Raw genomic sequence first — 19,123 nt, 5'->3', positions numbered from 1 at the left:
GTTATATGTGGCACATAGCTGATCTACAGTATCAACTCCTGATTTTGTGGCATTATAATATGTGATTATTTCAGGTTTATGTTGATCCCCTGTGCCTTCATCAATATTATCGTCAAAATGCAACGATGATAAAAGTAATACATTTTTGCCTTTTTTTGGCCCCTAAGATACCAAAGTGGCTGTTTTACTGAATCCAAACATAGATGAATGTAGTACTCTTTCTTTGACGTTTAAAAATATTGATGGAATCTGTCTTTTGTTTTTTCTTATTGTGCCAAAATATGAAAGATTTTTATTCTTTAGTTTTTCTACGAGCTCTAGGTTGGTAAACCAATTGTCTCCGGTGATATTTCTTCCGGTGTCATAGATAGGTTCAGCAAGGCGCAGTACCAAGTCAGTAGGTGTATTACTAACTTCAAAGGGTCCCTCAGGTTGCTTGCCGACATACACTTCTAGGTTGAAGGTATAAAATAATTTGGAAGCTACTAGGGCAAATATTTTTATTCCATACTTATTGGGTTTTGAGGGAATGTACTGTCTGAAAGAACATTTTCCTCTAAAACCCTCAAGTTTTTCATCTATCGTGACATTTTGGCTGACGGAATAACATGCTTTGCAGTTGTTCACAAAAAGGTCGAAGAAATCTCGAATGGGAGCCAACTTGTCAATTTTTTTTCTTTCAACTCTTGTACGTTTATCGTCGAATCTACAACATCTGTACAAAAGTTTGAACCTTCTAAGAGACATAGTTGTTCTGAACAACTCAACACCCATGCCGTCTGTTGACCATAAATCTTCTAAAGACTGTCTGCCACTTCTCAAAATACCTGCTAGGTACAAGAGACCAAAGAAAGCTTTCATTTCAATTGAATCAGTTAATTTTACATCTCTTTCACGACTATAATTCGGTTGTATGGTCTGTATACTCAGATTAGTAGAATTCAATATGAGATCTATCATTTCGTCAGAAAAAAAGCACTTCCAGGAATCGAGAACAGTTTTTATACCTTTGGCGGACCCAATTACTCCAGGTATTTTTGTAAGGATGTTATGCGGCATTCTTTTTTTGACTTTCGTGGGTACGTGTTTTCCCCACTTTGTATTGTCTTTCCCTAAATAGTATCCTGCATAGCAGTCTTCATTGAACTCAACTTCACTACCACTTTCAATGTCCGAATGAAGAATTTCAGTTTCAATTATATCATCTTCATCACAATCACTTTCGTCCAGAATTTCATTGTTTATGAGTTCTTCATTATCTTGAAACGCAAACTGTGTCAAATATTCAACATCATCAGGGTTTGTAAGATCAAATAATCTCTTAGAATCCATATTTTCAGACGTCAAATAGTGTCACACAAAAGGTCGCGCAGTATCTGTCAGATGTAAATACAACAAGAGGTTAGGAATCAGCTGTTTACAAGTCACACTGCAGAGACCTACTAACGTTAGCCACATGAATGCATAGAAGAAACACATATAGCAAGATAGCAAGAAGCACAGTTTAAAATTCGGCGAATTACAGATATAATTTGTAAACACATGCGTCATACATCTGAGAGATCGAGCGCAACCTACGCAGGGTTAGATGTTAAATGTGCAAAGTGATAAGGTGACTTTTAAGTTGACACACATAAGATATTTCAACGAAGATATACCTGTTTGATGACCCCCTCTTCCTGAGGTAATAATGCATACGAGGTCTGTTAAAAAAATAAGGTGAATGTTTCGCGGGTTACCTAAATTCGATAAGAGAGTTTTTTATGTTAAGTACACTCGTCTTAGCTGTTGAGCATGCTCAGTTTGTTGGTGAGAAGAATGAAAATTCACTTATTTTTTCAACAAACCATATATGTATAAATTTGGTGTTCTTCATCTCCTGATGATGTTAACTTGTTTAGAGACAGCGTATCTTCATGTTGTTGTCCAGCCAGATATCCGGAGAGACAAAGAAGCTGAAGACGTCTGCAAATATATTGTTGCATGATTTCGACACTTTCGATACGATCTTGTTTTTCCCTTTCGCTCGCTACGTTTACCCAACATTTTAATGATAACACAATTTCCGACACACTCCTCTTCGATTCTGACAGGTGAACTTTATCGCAATCCCATTATCTGTTGTAATAACGTATCTCTTTGTGTATGCGGCCATGTGGTCCGATAATGGGGAGGCAGTCACTACTATTATTATAAATTAATTATTTAGAATGGTGCGACGCGACGCTTTATGAGCTTTCGATATTAAACGTTCCTCATTACCGTTGAACGATAATGAAAACGATATGGATAGTGAACTGTTTTGATCGAGTTGTTTTTATACAGAGTGCTTTTTTTTAATAACATTGCTGATATTTGAGGTTATACTTCTGGGTCCATTTTGATAATAAGAAATTATATAAGTGTATATTCTGAACATCTCAACTTTTGGACCACAGGTTGCTCGAAATCAAGCCGAGTCGCCTGATTTCTCACGAGCCCAGCCGCATTTATTCGAGCCAAAACCGGAGGGTCACGAGCCAAGCCGAGCTTTCGACCCGTTTCGAGCTTTTTTGAATCGTGAGAGGATCCTGATCTCTTTTCACCCCCTAGAGATACGAGTAGCTTTATAAAAAACCCAGGATCAGGTATTCTCAGTCATCAAAGTGTTCTCAATTTTTGCCAAACTCCGTGGTTGGATGATTAAAGCAGTTAGTGTCCGACCGAAAGTTCGGTTCGGTTCTGTTGTTTAAGAAAATAGCCAAGTGATTGAAACTTTGCACCAGTCATGTTGAAATTTTTATAGCACATTTTTAATTTCTCTCTAAAAATGTCCGTATAAGTAAAAAATGTATTAGAAAAGTTAAACTCCATGATGAATTTGTTATGTATACATGAATTGATGACAATTAACCGAACTTGTTTTTTAAAATAAAGGGGATATCTGTCAAAAATAAGCAAAACGGTAACTTTATCCTAGTTGCATAAAATTTGGCATATGGATATACAATTGCCGTAGACACAACTTTTTCAAGTAACTTTTTGTTAAATTCGATCTAGAAATGCACTTTTTCAATTTTTTCGCAGTTGGCCGCATCATTTTAAGTTAAATTTAAAGCACAAACAAGTGCCGAAGTTGAACTTCAAAAAATAAGTTTCCCATATGGTGCGCACTTCAATGGTGACACTGTATATCTGACAATTTATAAAAAAAATTTTTTTCATAGGATATATGTCCTATTGTTGTTAAACTTAACTTGAGATTTGTTCGTGATATATCTAGAGTTTTATTGCATGTATTAGAGCTTAGTTTTGTTTATTGCAGAATATGTTTATTTTTGTGAAAGCTCTAGAATTCTTGTTTCGTCAAACAAATCATTTGTAGTTTATGTATTTTTTTTATTATAAATTATCAATACCTTTTTGACAGCACTGAAGTGTATACAACGACAACTTAATTTATCGAAACGCTTTTTGTGTCTCCTTAAAAATCGTACAATTTCCAGCTATTCAGTTCACAATCTTCGGTATCGATGTTTCCTTTTCTATCCGAGTAAAAAATTTTTTGATACCGATTTTCGTGTTTCTAATTTTGGAATTGGTAGGAGTAGCCTACCGCGGGAAGGTCTAGCTCACTTCTCGTTCTCTTTGAGGTAGCAATTCAACCCCAATGAAAGAGTAGTTTTATATCCAGCAAAGAGGCTCATTACCAAGTTCATGTTTTTAACGGAAAGAATGACGAATATGACATGTGAAGGTTCTTTTTCGTCCCCTAGAAAGTGGACTTTTGAAAAATTCAGCTTTCTAGTATTTTCTCAATATATGGAAAATAATGAATAACAAAAGCGCGGACCGGCTTGATTTGGCTCAAAGCTCGGTTCGAGCCGAGCTCGGCACGGCAAGGTAGAAACGATAAGACCTTCGCGAAAATGTTGAATGTTAGACCAGCTAGCTGTGTCAGAAACTAATGAAGGCGATTCCAAATGAACTGCTTCAAAACATGGTCTTCAAATTTTATCAGTTCTTTATTTTTACGTCTGTATGAATGTAGGACAAATATGTGAATGAAAACCATTTATATTTTAATTACTTTGAATATGGAATTTTAATTATGGAAAAAAACCTATACAGGGTGTAACTCAAGTTCGTGGGAATATTCAAGTGATGTATTCCTGAGACAATTGTAGAGAAAGAAGTCTTTATAATCTTGTGTCCGGAAATGCTTCGTTTCGGAGATACAGAGGGTGTTGAAATTGATTTTTTGTTCGTTTTTCAAAAATAACTTTTGCAAAAAATTTATTTGCACGAAATTTGGTAAGCGAGGTTTTTTTGACTTGGAAAATCATAATTTTATATTAGTTTTTATGTAACATCTAGGAGGCGCTGCGTACTCTGTCATTATTTATTTCAAATTGCCTAACTTTTTTGACAATATACTTTTGGTACTTTTCATGAAAAAACCAAATTCTCACAGCTTTTCCAAGTAAAAAAGGTACACTTTCTCAACAACGCTTTCTCACCTCCAGCGTTGTTGAGGAAGTGTAACTTTTTTACTTGGAAATGGTGTGGAAATTAGGTCTTCTCATGGGGAGTGCCAAAAATTCACTGTCAAAAAAGTTGGAGCAATTTAAAATAGATAATGACAGCGTACGCAGCGCCTTCTAGATTATACATAAAAATTATTTACAAAATTATAATTTTTCACGTTAAAAAAACTCTGGGTATCAATTTTCCTGCGAATAACTTATTTTTTGCAAAAGTTATTCATAAAAAACGCAAAAAAATACAATTTCAACACCCTGTATCTCCGAAACGAAGCATTTCCGGACACAAGTTTATATAGACTTGTTTCCTTAAGATTGTCTCAGGAATACGTCAGTTGAATATTTCATTCTTATGTTACACCCTGTATAATATTTGTTCTGACCGCTCACTTCACCGTTTATCTTTCTCCAAATAATATAATCAAAATGTAAACTAATTAAAATATTTTTTTACCTTCATCACATTCATTGAACACGTTAGTGAAATACGCATTCAATTTAATCATTCACTGAAATGGAAATACCATTTTTTTCTATGAGAGCTTGGATAATTTTTTGAGATATATATGCAAGAGATGGGAGAACTTGAATCATTTGACTTACCGATGACATTTTTATAACACCTTCGGGAAGGTCTCACGTTTTTAGTATGTCCTCCATCATACACGTTAACAATTCATATACAAACAGAACACCAAGACACTTCTCATTCAACTAACTGATGAACAGGTCATTCGATTTGGGCAGGTCTAATTAGTTTAGTCGAACCCAACGAACTATTGGAGGATCTAGAAGATAAGTTTTAATCTCTTCTAGTCTAGTGGACCGCTGTACAGTAGGTATGACCCTAAAAGTGTCAATACAAATCTTTTAATACTCATAATATCCTATAGATTTATTGATTCTTAATACAATCTTGCAAATCGAAAAGGTTTTAATTTCAGGAGAGATGAGTTTCTGAGAAAAAAAGCTACTTGATTTCACATTCCATCTTTATATGAAAAATTATGAGAAGCTTCTGAAGGAAGGGAGAACGCAATTAATTTGAAATAAACTATTTACAGAGGTGTTTAGATCATGCATAGAAGTTACTTATAGACATACACTAAAAGAAAAAGCCCTCCGAAACAACTACTTTATTAAATGTGAACATCGAATTCTACAAAACACACTCTTTCCTATTCAGTTTGTACTCCAAACATTCATTTTGGAATTGAATCAGACATCATTCACAGGAATGCTACACAATATAGTAGATGAATATAGAAATTCTAGCAAAGATTGTATTAACGTACTAATTCTTCAAAAGACAGAACGTGATGGGATTACCTGCTGACAAAAATACTTTTATGACTTAGTATACTGATAATAATAAAAAGTGATGATGATTAGTCTCTTTGAATACTGATAGGGTAGAAGGTGAGACTGGATACATTTGAAATGAATATTTTTTTCTGGGAATAAATCAGTATTGAATTCGATGCTAGCTTTTCTGTACGTTTGTAACACTCATTAGAGATGGAATCGACGCCAGTTTGCGAGATAAACAATGAATAAAAAGTTATAATAGGTTGTTTCGTATAGCTCAGTGAGTAATTGATCAATTTAATCGAAAGGAGCGTCATTTGAATCACTGCACGTTTGCCTACGTACACAGGTCGATTAATTTCGTCAGCATTAAAATTGCATGCTCGGGATTCGATGAAATCGACGACGGCCGTTTTTACCTGGTTCTAATTGGCGAAAGTTCTACCGGTGATAAAGTTATAGAAGTGTTCGAGATGAACACTAGAGGCTAGAGGTCTTGGAAGTATGGTGGGTTGGGCGGAATTTCGACGCTCAATTCATTTAATTTTCGGGCGGTGATTTGTGAAACGTGCGGACGGGTGTTGTCATGAAGCAGGATCTTACTTATACTGTTGACCAGTGCTGTTACAGACGCAATATTCGGTACATTTCGTCGATTTCCTCACTATAGGATGGTTTGGCCCAGTTGCGGATAGTTCTAGTGAATCACACCAGCCGCTGGACACCATACAGTAACCATGGTATTTTTTTGTGGTTTTTTCGCCTTCTGATAGTGTCTGGGGGGCATATCGGTTTCCAACCACTGTCCTGAATATCCTATATTGTCGTAAAGAATCGACTTTTTTCTTCGATAGGTTTGTTGGGGGTTAAAATGGACAGCAATATGTCTTGGAATACCAAAGGCTAGAATTGCAAAGGCTGCTTCTCAAAAGCTTGGAAAACTGTTCCGAACCAGAAAACTATACATACCTCAGCAACTTTTTTACTTTTACTTTACTTTACTTTTCTAGTTATTCGTGGGCTCACCTTCTTCCTGCCGACAAAATATTGACGTCTTTTCTTCTAACAGTTATATTTGAACCAATTCAGGGGATTTTCATCACCTAATAAACCGTTTAAATTCGTTTAACAAAATACCTGTTTATCCAGTCGTTCTGGGAGTGTGACGCATTTATGAATTATAATGGAAAGCCAGACGACGGTTATTTCTCTATAATATGAATGAGTTATTTAATTGCGAATAATAGAGTTATTATTCAAATTGCATTGTATCATTGGAGTTACCTACATACCAAATGAAGCTTTCAGCAAGTTGCACCGCGTATTTTTCAATCGTATTGTTCCTGAAATCGCGACGCCGGCGGCAAATTGGGCGTTGGCCGCCTGCAAGGTGGAGGGGGTGAATTTCTGTTTCTGTGATCGTTTAGGTTTGAAATTAGTAAACCCCCGTTGATGATAATATGGTGTTTCAACGTTCGCTTCTTTTGGTGCTGTCGTCGTTAGAACTTCTAAAGTAACTGTATTGACAGGTGAACAAATCTAGAAATCCAATATAATGTACCCACATGGCCGACCAGCCAGGCCTTCTTAGTTAGAGGACACAATCAATCAATCAATCAATCAAAATATACTTTATTGTCGAAAAAACTCTTGTTTTGTTGACAAAGTAGAATATACACGTACAGAAAAAAAAATTTAGGCAAAATACACACAATTATGTAAAATATAAATAAAATAGAATAAAAATAAAATTGTTATATAAACAAGCAGTATATAAACATATACATTTATCAATTATACATTTTATTCAATAGAATAAGTGTCAATGAATAAATAAAATATCAATCATGAAATGTTATTTGAACATTTTGTCAATTTTACGACTTATAATTTAACAGTCTAATCGAGTATGCTATACAGTACCCGCAATAAATTACAATTTCACTGGAAGTTGTCATTGTAAAATCCTTGCAAACTATAATAGGGTCTGCTCGCGAGAAGTTTTTTTGTGTATTTTCTGAAGCTGTCAATACTATCGTAGCTATTTCTAGAATGAGACGGTAAGTGATTATACATTTTAACACCGTTATAAAAAATGGAGTCCTTTACTAGGGATGAAGAAGGCAATGGTAATTTAAAATTATTTTTAGATTTTAGGCGAGTGCTATGACACGAAGAAATATATTCAAATTTTGACCTATGTTTGTGTATAAGACACGCAGTTTCCATTACAAAGAGAGCCACAACTGTCAATATATTTTTTTCTGCAAATAACTGCCTACATGAATTGCGCGGTCCTAGTTTGAACACATATCTAATGGCTCTCTTTTGCAGTTTAAGTACTGAATCTAGCAGAGTAGAGTTACATACTCCCCAGAAAGGAATGGCATATCTCAGTTGAGATTCAATTAATGCATAATATGCGTTCATAGCCATGGCAGTACCAAGTTCCCTTGAAATAATTCTCATTGCGTAGCACCCTGAGGAGATTTTATTCTTCAATTGGTTGACGTGTGCTTCAAACTTCAATTGACTGTCAATATATAGGCCCAAAAATTTTGTGCAGTCTTTATTTTCAGTCTTCTCATTTTCTAGAGGCATATCTTCTAAAGTTCATTTGAAAGTTAATATATTTGTTTTTTTTATATTAAAAGAGAGAAGATTCGAGTCGCACCAAGACTTGATTACATTAATATATCTGCTTATCTTACTATTCAAATCTTCAACAGTTTTACTATGCCATAAAATGGTGGTGTCGTCAGCAAATAAGGTAATTTTTCCAGAAGTATTTATACACAGTAAATCATTGATATATACAAGAAAAAGAGTGGGTCCCAAAACCGATCCTTGTGGCAGTCTATAATCTATATTAATATATTTTGAAGTTATATCACTTTTTACGACTTGACTGCGCCCAGTTAGGTATGATTCGAACCAATCCAAAGTAACTCCCTCACAGCCGTAGCAATGTAGTTTCCGCAAAAGTATTTTGTGGTCTACACAGTCAAAAGCCTTTTTTAGGTCACAAAATACTGCTGCAGCTACATCTCCGGCATTTATATCTGAGTATATCATACAGGAAGGAAAAAATTGCATCTTGGGTGTTCTTTTTAGCCTGAAATCCGAATTGATTTTCTTCGATGAATTTATGAGCAATAAGGAGTTCATTCAGGTTTTCGTTCCTTAAAAGCTGTTTTATTCGTTCATTCCTTCCAAGTCCCCATTATTCCCCAGACACAAAAATCAATTTTACAACATTCTTAAACTCATTTAGCTCTGCAGGTTGTCTTTTTTATGAAAATTATTAAATATTGGTACACACAGTTTGTGTATGAAAGTTGCTTCTTTGCATGATCTACACATCCATGTATAGGGTTACTTATTTTCAAATTGATTACTTCTTTTCTTTGGAAGATTCCCATATTTTTTTGTATCAAGATGGAGTAGTAGAAAGCCAAAAACTTTCTTTCCCAAAAATTAATCACTCCTAAAAATAAAACCCCTTCAATTCACAAATTTTGAATTTTCCACTCTTTTGTACTTGTTTCATGTCAAGTCTGTGGATTTCTAGACATGTACAGGGTTACCTCGCCGTACTTCTTTATCTGAATGTTTCTGAGATGTCGTGAATATCTCCATCCATTGTTGTTATTGAGTCTTCGTTCGCACATTTATAGTTTTCATCGTTCGACACGTACTTGATAAGTACCTTCCGTTTTTACAAAATTCCAGTTATTTTAAATTAAATGTTTTTATCATAGGACCATAACTTGCTAAAATTTCTCTTTCGATTTATTCATTGAAAACCTCATTTCAAACTAATTTTTTCTAAGCACCATTTAATTGCTCTATTTATATGTAGTTTCCACATTTCTGTTGTAATGGTTTTTTTTCATCGGTGAATGTATATTTTTGGAATCATATCCTTTATATTACTTAAGTTGCAACTGAAAGTAAGAGCAATATTTCCTGAGTTTCGTTATTGCCGAAGACAATGAAAGCTAATATCCATTCATTCATTTATTTTACGAGGGTCTTTGCGTGAATAGGATGATGTGTTACCTCCAGCCACGTAATTTTATTGCGCATTCGTACATAAATCTAACTATAAATTTGAACTTCTGGAATTGCTTTGATTCAACATTCAAATAACAAAATTGGTTATTATATTATAAAGAGGACGATGAAATATTTTCTCAATATAAGAATTTATTACTCAGAAATACTACCTGGGCTGAAAAGTATCGGACCTAACACATAGATGCCACTAGTCTTGATGGATTCACCACTTTTTCAGTTAATAATAATCTTCAAAAGAAAGCTGTTGAAATTTCATGAAATTCTACTCATATATTTGTGTGTTATTGTGCTAAAAGTGTCCCTACTTTTGTTATTTTCATAACAATGGATCAAAAACAATTTCGTTTTTTAATTTTACACTGCTTCTTGATGGGACGGATGATGCAAAACGCAGTGGACTTCCAAATGAGGCAGTTAACACCAGAAAACAAAAAATCCACAAAATCGTTTTGAATGATTGAAAAGTGAAGTTGCGTGAATTAACTGACATTGTATAGTTATCAAAAGAACGAGTTGGCTTTATATTGCACGAACATTTGACTATGAGAAAGCTCTGATCAAAGTGGGTGCCGCGCGAGCTCACTGTTGACCAGAAACAAGAACGTCTTGATGATTCTGAGCACTGTTTGGTCATGTTTAAACATAACAAACCGGAATTTTTGGTCCATATGTGACAATAGATGAAACCTGCATCTACTTCACTCTGGAATCAAAACGATCGTCATCTGAGTGGAGAGCAATTGGTTAACCTCGTCCAAAGCGTCCGAAAACCCAACAATCGGCTGGCAAGGTTATGGTCTCGGTATTGAGAAGGCAAATATCATCAACAGTGAATATTATATAGCGTTATTGGGGCGTTTAAAAGCCGAAATGGCAAAAAAACGACCGCATATGGCAAAGAAAAAAAATTATTCCATCAAGACAACACACCGTATCACAAGTCAATTGAAACGATAGCAAAACTACATGAATTGAACTTCGAATTGCTCCGACGTCCACCGTATTCGCCAGATTTGGCTCCCAGCGACTACTGGCTGTTCGCAGGCCTGAAAAATTTCTCACCGGTAACAAATTTTGCTCGAATGAAGAGGTGATTTCTAAAAGTATTTTGGGGCAAAAGATAAATCGTTTTACAAAAGTGCTATTTAAATGTTAGAGAGCCGCTGATGATTGTGTCGCTTTTGATAGAGATTACGGTGATGAATAAATTTTGAACAAAAATAACGCGTTTTTTTTTCTTAAGCCCGGGACTCTTCAGCTCTTGTGTTGAATGACCTTTTCAAAAATATATATTTTATGAAGTTACATTATATAGTGACAAAAGGAAGTGGATGGGTTTTACAATATTCTTTTGAATATTTTCAGATCTAATCCCACTTTCGGAGTTATTCTGGACAAAATAAGTTGAATTTCACAGATGATGCGATTCACATCATTATCACTATAATTATGACGATATTTTTCATTTCTATCGAAACAGGAATTGATAAAGTCGTCAAATTTCAAATGAAGCTTCCTCATGATCAGGAAATTACAATGTTATTCATTGTACAGGTGTGACACATACATTTCTTAAATTTTTGGTCATCATCCAAACTTTTTCATCAATTTCATCACCTTCTGATCTACCCCTTTGAAAATTATTCCACATTTGAAGGCATTATTGTCAATATTTATTTTGGTTTAGTGTTGATTTGATAGATTATTTTTGAATTTTCGGGTCGATTATAGGTAAATATGTCATATGAGATGAGAATTTTTCCGCGATGATTGTTTATGAACAAATTTGTGAATAAAAATCAAAATAATGTGCAATTATTGTTAGATGTTTGTAATGAATGCATATTTGGAGGAGTTCATGGCTTTTATGAATATAAAAACCATTGTATCTAACATCTTCTCTACAGGGTAGGTTTCGTGAAGTTTCCTCCAAAAAACTTCCGAGGTGATTCCCGCGACGGATTTTGGATTCCGCATAACAGATGTTGGTGCAAGAGTCCCCGCTGTCGAAGTAAACGGTAAGATTTTGAGAAAAACTATTTGTAATTCCGTTCCCATTCATCTTCCGCCCCTTTTTCTCTTATTTGCCTATACTTTTTCCCGTTTTGTTCGATACCGGAAACAAACACTCACATGCTTCGATTAATTATGCGAAATATCGTACGACCCTCGTATTCAATTCCGCTGAACCGAGAGTGTGGAGTTAAACCGTCGACTGTTTCCACTACACACATCGCCGTCACCGCAGTCGAAAGTTTCGACTCGAGGTAGTCAGTCGGCTGTGAACGTTAAAACTACGCGACGATAAAGTTGCTGGTGCACGTGCCGCAAACAAAGAAACATTTGGCGCCAAATGTCAACCGTTTGTTTTTCGTGTGTATGTGTTTTGTTCGTTTTTTGACGTTTCCGTACCAATTGAAGTACGTATTGCGGGCACCTCGTATGATTCTTTCGAGTGCGGTTAGTGACGGTTGGTGCATTTTTGAAATTCAACAGTTTTTCCGCTCACCTGGAGGTATCGCTGCTGGACAAAGGAGAAAAAATGCCCGTGAAAATGGAGACTGAAATAAAACGAAAAAAGTAAGCACCTTTTTTATTTTCGAACGGAGGTTTTCGGTTTGGTTTCCGAGAAACATTCTCTCATATGGGTAGGTAGATATGGGTTATACGAATACCTGCCTGACTAGAATTTATAAACTAGGTAGGTAGATGTTGTGCAAGTAGGTACCAGCTGTATATTTCTATATGCTGGTTGGGAAATATTTTCGTTAAACTGAGTAACGGTTACAGAAAACGATAATACTCATTCAAGCATTGCTTTTTTTGTATGTTGCTAGGACCTCATTCCCATCGATTTATATACTATTCAACTGGCCTACGATTCATAACAAATTTCAAGTTTTCATGGCTACTGTGGCTTTTAATCAAGTGGTTTGTTTCATTTTCTCTACATTGTACTTTCATGATGATCCTGTTTAGGAGTATTTCTGGATACTGGTAGAAAGCTGTGATCCAGCAAAGAAAATATTAACGTTACACATAATAATATTAATATCGGTCTACCATATGTATGGTGCCAAAGTACCAAATACCGAATGGAAATACCATTCTGAAGGGACATTTTCACAAATAAATGTTCATAAGTCCGAAACTTGACTAGTTAGGTATAGGTATGATATACATAGAAAGAAAGCAAATTTCAGCAGCTTTCCGAATTTTCAATAATATACAGGGTGTTCCATTTAAAATAATCAAATTTCAGCAACTTTTTCAAGCAAACGAAAAAACTGTATTTTTTTACCACCCTGTATGGAAGTAACGGAGATTAGGCTGACGTGTAGGAAGTGTCCAAGTATCACCTAACTCCAAACCAAATTTCGATATCATAGTACTTCTTAACTAAAAGATATCGGCATTTTTAGAAGTCATGATTTTCGTAGAAAAAAATTGAAATTAATTTTTATTTCGAAAATGGTAACAGATAGGTATAGGGAAATATCAGGAAAAGTTGTCGGGCAATTGTTGGAGATTCCAAAAATAATATTATATACAGAGTGTTCCATTTGAAAAATCAAAGTTGCTACTGCCTTCTAATAGAAGCGGCAACACCGCATTGTCGAAAATATTTTAGTTGGCTAGAGAATGTCCGAATATGCCCTCCATTAAATTTTCAAAGTGATCCGTTGTCTGGTTCACCAGAAACGTCTAATGTGCCATCCACCGTGAATCAGCCTGTATACCTGTACAACTACAGTAGGTAAAAACAGACAGCCCTTAATGACTTCATTACCTGGATGTTTTTAACGGTGACAATGTGGGTAGGCTGAAAACCAGCGAGTATACCAGGTAAATTTGGTCATTCAGTAGATAATATCCGCTATTCTTATGTTTATGAATTCTACTATTTATTATTCCTGCCAATCGAGTTTCCAACCCTTGCCTGCATAGTGCAAAATTTCCATATCGTTTAGATTCGGGTTGCATTCCAAGGAATGGTTTGAAAAATTCGAATCATATATACCTAATCTGAAGGACCTTTCAACGATATGCTGAAGCAGTGCTGGAAGTCTTCTTTGATGAGTGCCTTCAGGAGCTCTGCCGTTTTTTGCTTTACCGCTTACCGGGTCCCTTCCAAAGCAGATTTCATCTTCGGAAAAAAAGTCGCACGGTGCCAAATCTGGCGAGTACGGCGCTTGTTCGAGCACTGGAGTGCGTTTATCGGCAAAATACCTCTTCATAGATAGCACATTATGGGCAGTTGCGTTGTTCTGCTGCAAAATCCACGAGTTGTTATTCCACAACTCGGGTCGTTCTCGCAGTGTTGCCAAAACTGACGAATAGTTAGTCTGGTTGACAGTCTGACCCTCTGGAACCCATTCAGTCATCACGATACCGTTAATGTAAAAAACATTATCAGCATTGCCTTTTCTTTTGATTTGGACATCCTTGCTCTCTCTGCCACTCAAAAACACGCGCACGAGATTCGTCACACATGGTTTTCGGTACGAGAAAATAACACGTTCGTTTCAAACCGCTACTGCACAAGTACTACAATAGTGACGAAAACGTGTTTTGGTACGTGAATAGAGAAGATCTCCAAATACCCAACGCACTACTCGTTTTTTTCACCCTCTAGACGCGCAGGTTCGTTATTTAACAGCCGGACCTCGTATACTAGCAGTTTTATTCGAAACAAAGAGTGTAGGAGTTGACAAAGTAAATGAAGGTGAACTTTTACTTGATATTTCGCCTTTATTGCTCCAACATTTTGTGAAACAATGATAGAAAACATTCCCATGTTCCAAAACAGACCTATCCATTTATATGACAAAACTATTAGCGGGTCGACGAAATTTTATTGTTTGTCGAGCATATTAATTCCTGTCACAATTATTTCAGAGCCTTTCACAATTCTCTGAGGACCTTGAATGTGTCCAGCCATTCAAATACCCAATTCCATAGTTTCAAGATATATTGCATGTGCGAATGAAATTTCCTTTCGACAAAATTTCTGTAAAGAACAGATATCTAGGTTGAATTGCAAGAATATATACAATTTTTTTCAATGTCCTTATCTGGCTCTCAATGCCTACCTAGATAATGTTGCCACTATAAATAGAAAATGCGTTTGTTGGTATATGAGACGCGTAATACGCTGGTAATGGTATGTGTGATATTAAAATATTTTCCTGAGTGTACTCAAATAAATCCACACGAGTCATTTTTATAACGTATCTTGTAATTCGATTTCTGATTCATAGACAATTCTTGGAATTGCAACTATGAAACGTAAGATTCAACGTGTGGAAATATGAATCATAGAATGTTACTTTCAAAACTGAGATTTTCGTTTCGTGGAAGTTTTAAAAATATTGTTGTGAATGTGTGAGAGTTGGTTTTTCCTGCTACGAATAAAATTTGTACAGCTGCTTAATATTACTAATTCATTACGGAATTGTAGACGATGGCACTTCAAAAAATATAGTATGCTATCACTGAATGTTCGTTAACCACTTAACAAAATTTGGTCATAATGGCGATTTGAAAATGATTTACTTTAAAAGTATTTTCTGATGAGATTAGTGTTAAGAAAATGCCTATTTTTGTTTCCTGCTTGTCATGTGTTCTGTGAAAAATGAAAAAAATCTAAGAGAAGAAAGAAAATGTTGAAGTATTTGTAGATTATTCCTTTTTCAGAAGCTTTAGTAAGAGACAAGTAGGTATTAACTTTTACAAAGTGAAATTAAAAATTCACGTCTTCATTTTCATTTCCTAGTCTATAATAAGGGAGCCCAAGCGGGGATTTCGGGATTTACTAAAGCGCGTCAGATTAATATACAGGGGGATACCTTGTACCCGGTTAAGTACCTCTACTAAATATGAGCCCCATATACAAGGCCGCCTGTGAGAGATAAAGGATCAGATTAGTAAAAAAAATTGATCATCAGAAATTCTCGAGCGTGTCAGATTAAGGTAGGGTGAGTTGATTACCTGCTAAAAAGTGTATATTCCAGTAATCTGGTAATTTGAGAATGACGTAAAGAAAGGGGAGGGCAGCAAAGTTGTCATTTCGACATTCTCAAGCGTAGCTAATTTTTTTTCATTTTGAAGGAAATAATTCAAGGATAACGAAAAATATATAATCTGACGATTTCCGCAAGCCGAAATAACAAAAATTCGTCGATAAAGTTTAATGCGTGCAGCTATGTGATACCTATGTTTCCCTCTCCGAGTTTCTATTTCTCTATTCACATTTTCTCTATCCATTACTCTCTCACTCCGTCCCCACTCTGAATTCTATTGCCATGACGCCATCACAGCTGATCACAGAGACTCGTTGGTGATGAAGATGATGATTAATTAATCAATTAATTGATGGATGTAGCCGTGACTACGTGATAAGAAATCATAATGAAGAAAAGAAAAATTAAACTTTCTATGTTTTTTACCGCTTTTATTTGTAACTAACGTTACTGCAGTTTCGTCCTACAAGGACATTTTCAAAATTATATATTGTATGAGTCACTGCAGTAACGTTAGTTACAAATAAAAGTGGTAAAAAACAGAAAGTTTCATTTCTTTTTCTTCATTAATTAATCAAATTATTAAAAAAAAATTTTTTGAGCATTTTTTTTCAATTGTTTTTTTATAAATACAAGTATTCTACTTAAAAAATATACACCTATTTATTTGCATGCTATTTCCTGAGCTTTTCAATTAAGTTCAATGATTAAAAAAAACATTAAAAAAATATTTTTTGTCAGATTAGGCGAATCCGTCTAGATAATCGTCAGATTATGAGACAGCATGTCTAAAACATAAAGATGAACCATATATATCTTAATCTTCCCCCACCGATGAAAAGGTATATATTGTATAACATTTTTTTCTTCTTATCATCTAAGCTTTGCATCCTAATATGTCTCAATGACGCTCGAGTAAATCCCCATTTCGCATCGTGGACTCCCCTGCTCCTAGACCAGTATAGAACTACGATAATTTGCAAACTTTGTAAAATATTTATTTTACCAGGGTTTGATTCCACCGAATTGTTTTGTTTCAATAGGTCGTCTATTATTGTCCATTGAAATTGGAAAACAGAAAACCTGTTACCTCATAAATGATATCAAACCTTGTATGATTCTTTCAATTGTTTGTTTGTTTGAAAGTAGGTAAGACTTGTTCTTGTTTGTTGTTCGTTTTTATAACAAAGTTAGTGAAGGTCTTTATGATTCTACAGAGATAATCTGATTTTAGACAATGCGTTGAAATAGCCTTTAGTTTTTTATATCGTTGAAAATATATGTTTTTTTTTTCTGGGAAACAACTCGTTATAGAGGAAAAAACTGCACCTATAAAATACGACACAATTTTTTTACCGAAACCAATCATTAAACAATGTTTCATTGACATATCTTGTATGCACAATTGTATTTCACAATTCAATATATACAGTTTTATAACGCCAATCCAAGAGATATATCGTTATTGAACGGTTTGATAACATCCAACGAAAATGGTGTTTACACAGACATCGTTGGTTTTAGTGACATCGGTTGTTATAATTCATCCTCTAAGATGCAGTGCAAACGTGGTCAAATTTTTTTTTAACAAACATTAAGATTTTTCTGCCCCAATACCAATTTGGTACAGCATTGAAAAATATTCAATGACTTCTACAGGAAACATTGAAAATTTGGTGCCGATATTTATTAATTATTTCGTCGTTTAATAATTTGTTGTAGTCTTCATTCTTATTTATATATACTACATACTAGGTGTACCTAACTTCAACCCCGTTTATAAAATAGAAATGTATGAAAGGCTCCACTACGAATTGCGGCAATATAATAACAACATTCTCCTTGTCCCGCGCCAAGAATTTGTGATTATCTGTCTTACCTGTGGAAAATAATAGTCATGATCATGAATTCCTTTCGTTGTATCTCAAGTTCAAGGTTGTTCAACAACAAACCTCCATCCAATAGCTTAATAGACGGAATTCCAGATGTCCCGATTGATTTGTGTTGATTTCATAACACCAGCAGTTGCAGATTGATTATGTGGTCACCGAATTTTCATTTATCCGATACAATTATGAAAAATGGATGTTATACTCGTTGAATAGACAACTTTTGTGAATGCGGTGTCGATGCCCACTCCGGAATGATGGCTGTGAAGTGCATATCGTTCGAGACGTGGTAGAACTCGCACGTTGAAAAGTAAGACATCAGTTCAAATAAATTCAACATTCGAGGGTGCCCTTTTTATTCAGATGGCAGTTGGTTGACGGAAAACCCCATTTTAATCCATGATGGAATGTGATATAGATTTTTTTTTTGGATTTGGTGCCCTCTCTTCTGAATTGAAGTAACAATAAGTTAGTGTGAAAAGTTCATAAGCTAATACCATTTTTATAGTATACTAGTACTATGTTGCTGTATCGCTGCTGTTCCAATGTTTTGACTGAATCAAAATCAACGAACTTAGGCGTGTGCAGCGTTATAGAACAGTGCTTTCAAAAAATTGTTCTACAGCGGCATCTAGTGGCGAGTTACAGGAAAATTGATAGCCTAAAAAATACTTATACATGTAACATGTAAAGTTTCATCACGATCGGTTGAGCGATGTAGAAGTTTATCACTTTCCAACCAACCAACCAACCAACCAACCAACAAACATCCATTTTTATATATTAGATTTTGTCTTGAGCCTGAAAACAGGCCTCAGTTTCGACGATTAACTCTTCGTCGGCGCTAAATTTCTTTTCAGCGCGTAATCTCTTGGGGGTCTGAGAACAGGAAAAAGTCGCTGAGGGTCAGATCTGGAGAATACGGTGGATACGGGAGCAATTAGAAGCTCAATTAATGCAATTTTGTCATCGTTTTCATTGATTTGTGACAAGGTGCATTGGATTTATGAAACAGTACTTTTCTCTTCGAATAGGGCCGTCCTTCAAACACTCCAATAACGCTATGTAATAGTCGCTGTTGATGATTTTTCCCTTTTCAACAAAGGCAGGAATATTATACCTTGTGCATCCCAAAATACTGATACCAATAACTTGTCAGATGACTGTTGCCTCTTTGCACGCTTTGGAGTCGGTTCACCACGTGAAGTACTTCGGGTTTTTTTGTGGTGGAGCAGCTTCAAATACTGCTCTGAATCACCAATTCGTTGTTGTTTTCGGTCGATTCTGAGCTCACGCGTTA

The 19,123-nt window shown here is 35.3% G+C and overlaps 1 protein-coding gene across 4 annotated transcripts in view; it reads left to right on the top strand.

The window, feature by feature from the left end:
* Positions 1–19,123, top strand: part of gus (splA/ryanodine receptor domain and SOCS box containing gustavus) — a 243,094-nt gene that overhangs the window by 179,360 nt on the left and 44,611 nt on the right. The window contains exon 1 of one of the 4 annotated variants that reach the window (XM_023159059.2): positions 12,165–12,491. The exons of the other annotated variants lie outside the window; for them this stretch is intronic. Within the exon in view, the coding sequence (XP_023014827.1) occupies positions 12,454–12,491 (38 nt within the window). The 5' untranslated portion in view covers positions 12,165–12,453. Of the gene's footprint in view, positions 1–12,164; positions 12,492–19,123 lie in introns of those variants that run through there. 4 annotated transcript variants of the gene reach the window in all.

Source organism: Leptinotarsa decemlineata, unplaced genomic scaffold (assembly GCF_025532065.1).
Source record: "Leptinotarsa decemlineata unplaced genomic scaffold, Ldec_3_MD MMD2_tig00001393_RagTag_RagTag, whole genome shotgun sequence".
In the NCBI taxonomy this organism is placed as follows: Eukaryota; Metazoa; Arthropoda; class Insecta; order Coleoptera; family Chrysomelidae; genus Leptinotarsa; species Leptinotarsa decemlineata.
Note: the sequence above shows the minus strand (reverse complement) of the source record. Positions and strands in the feature narration are given on the sequence as shown.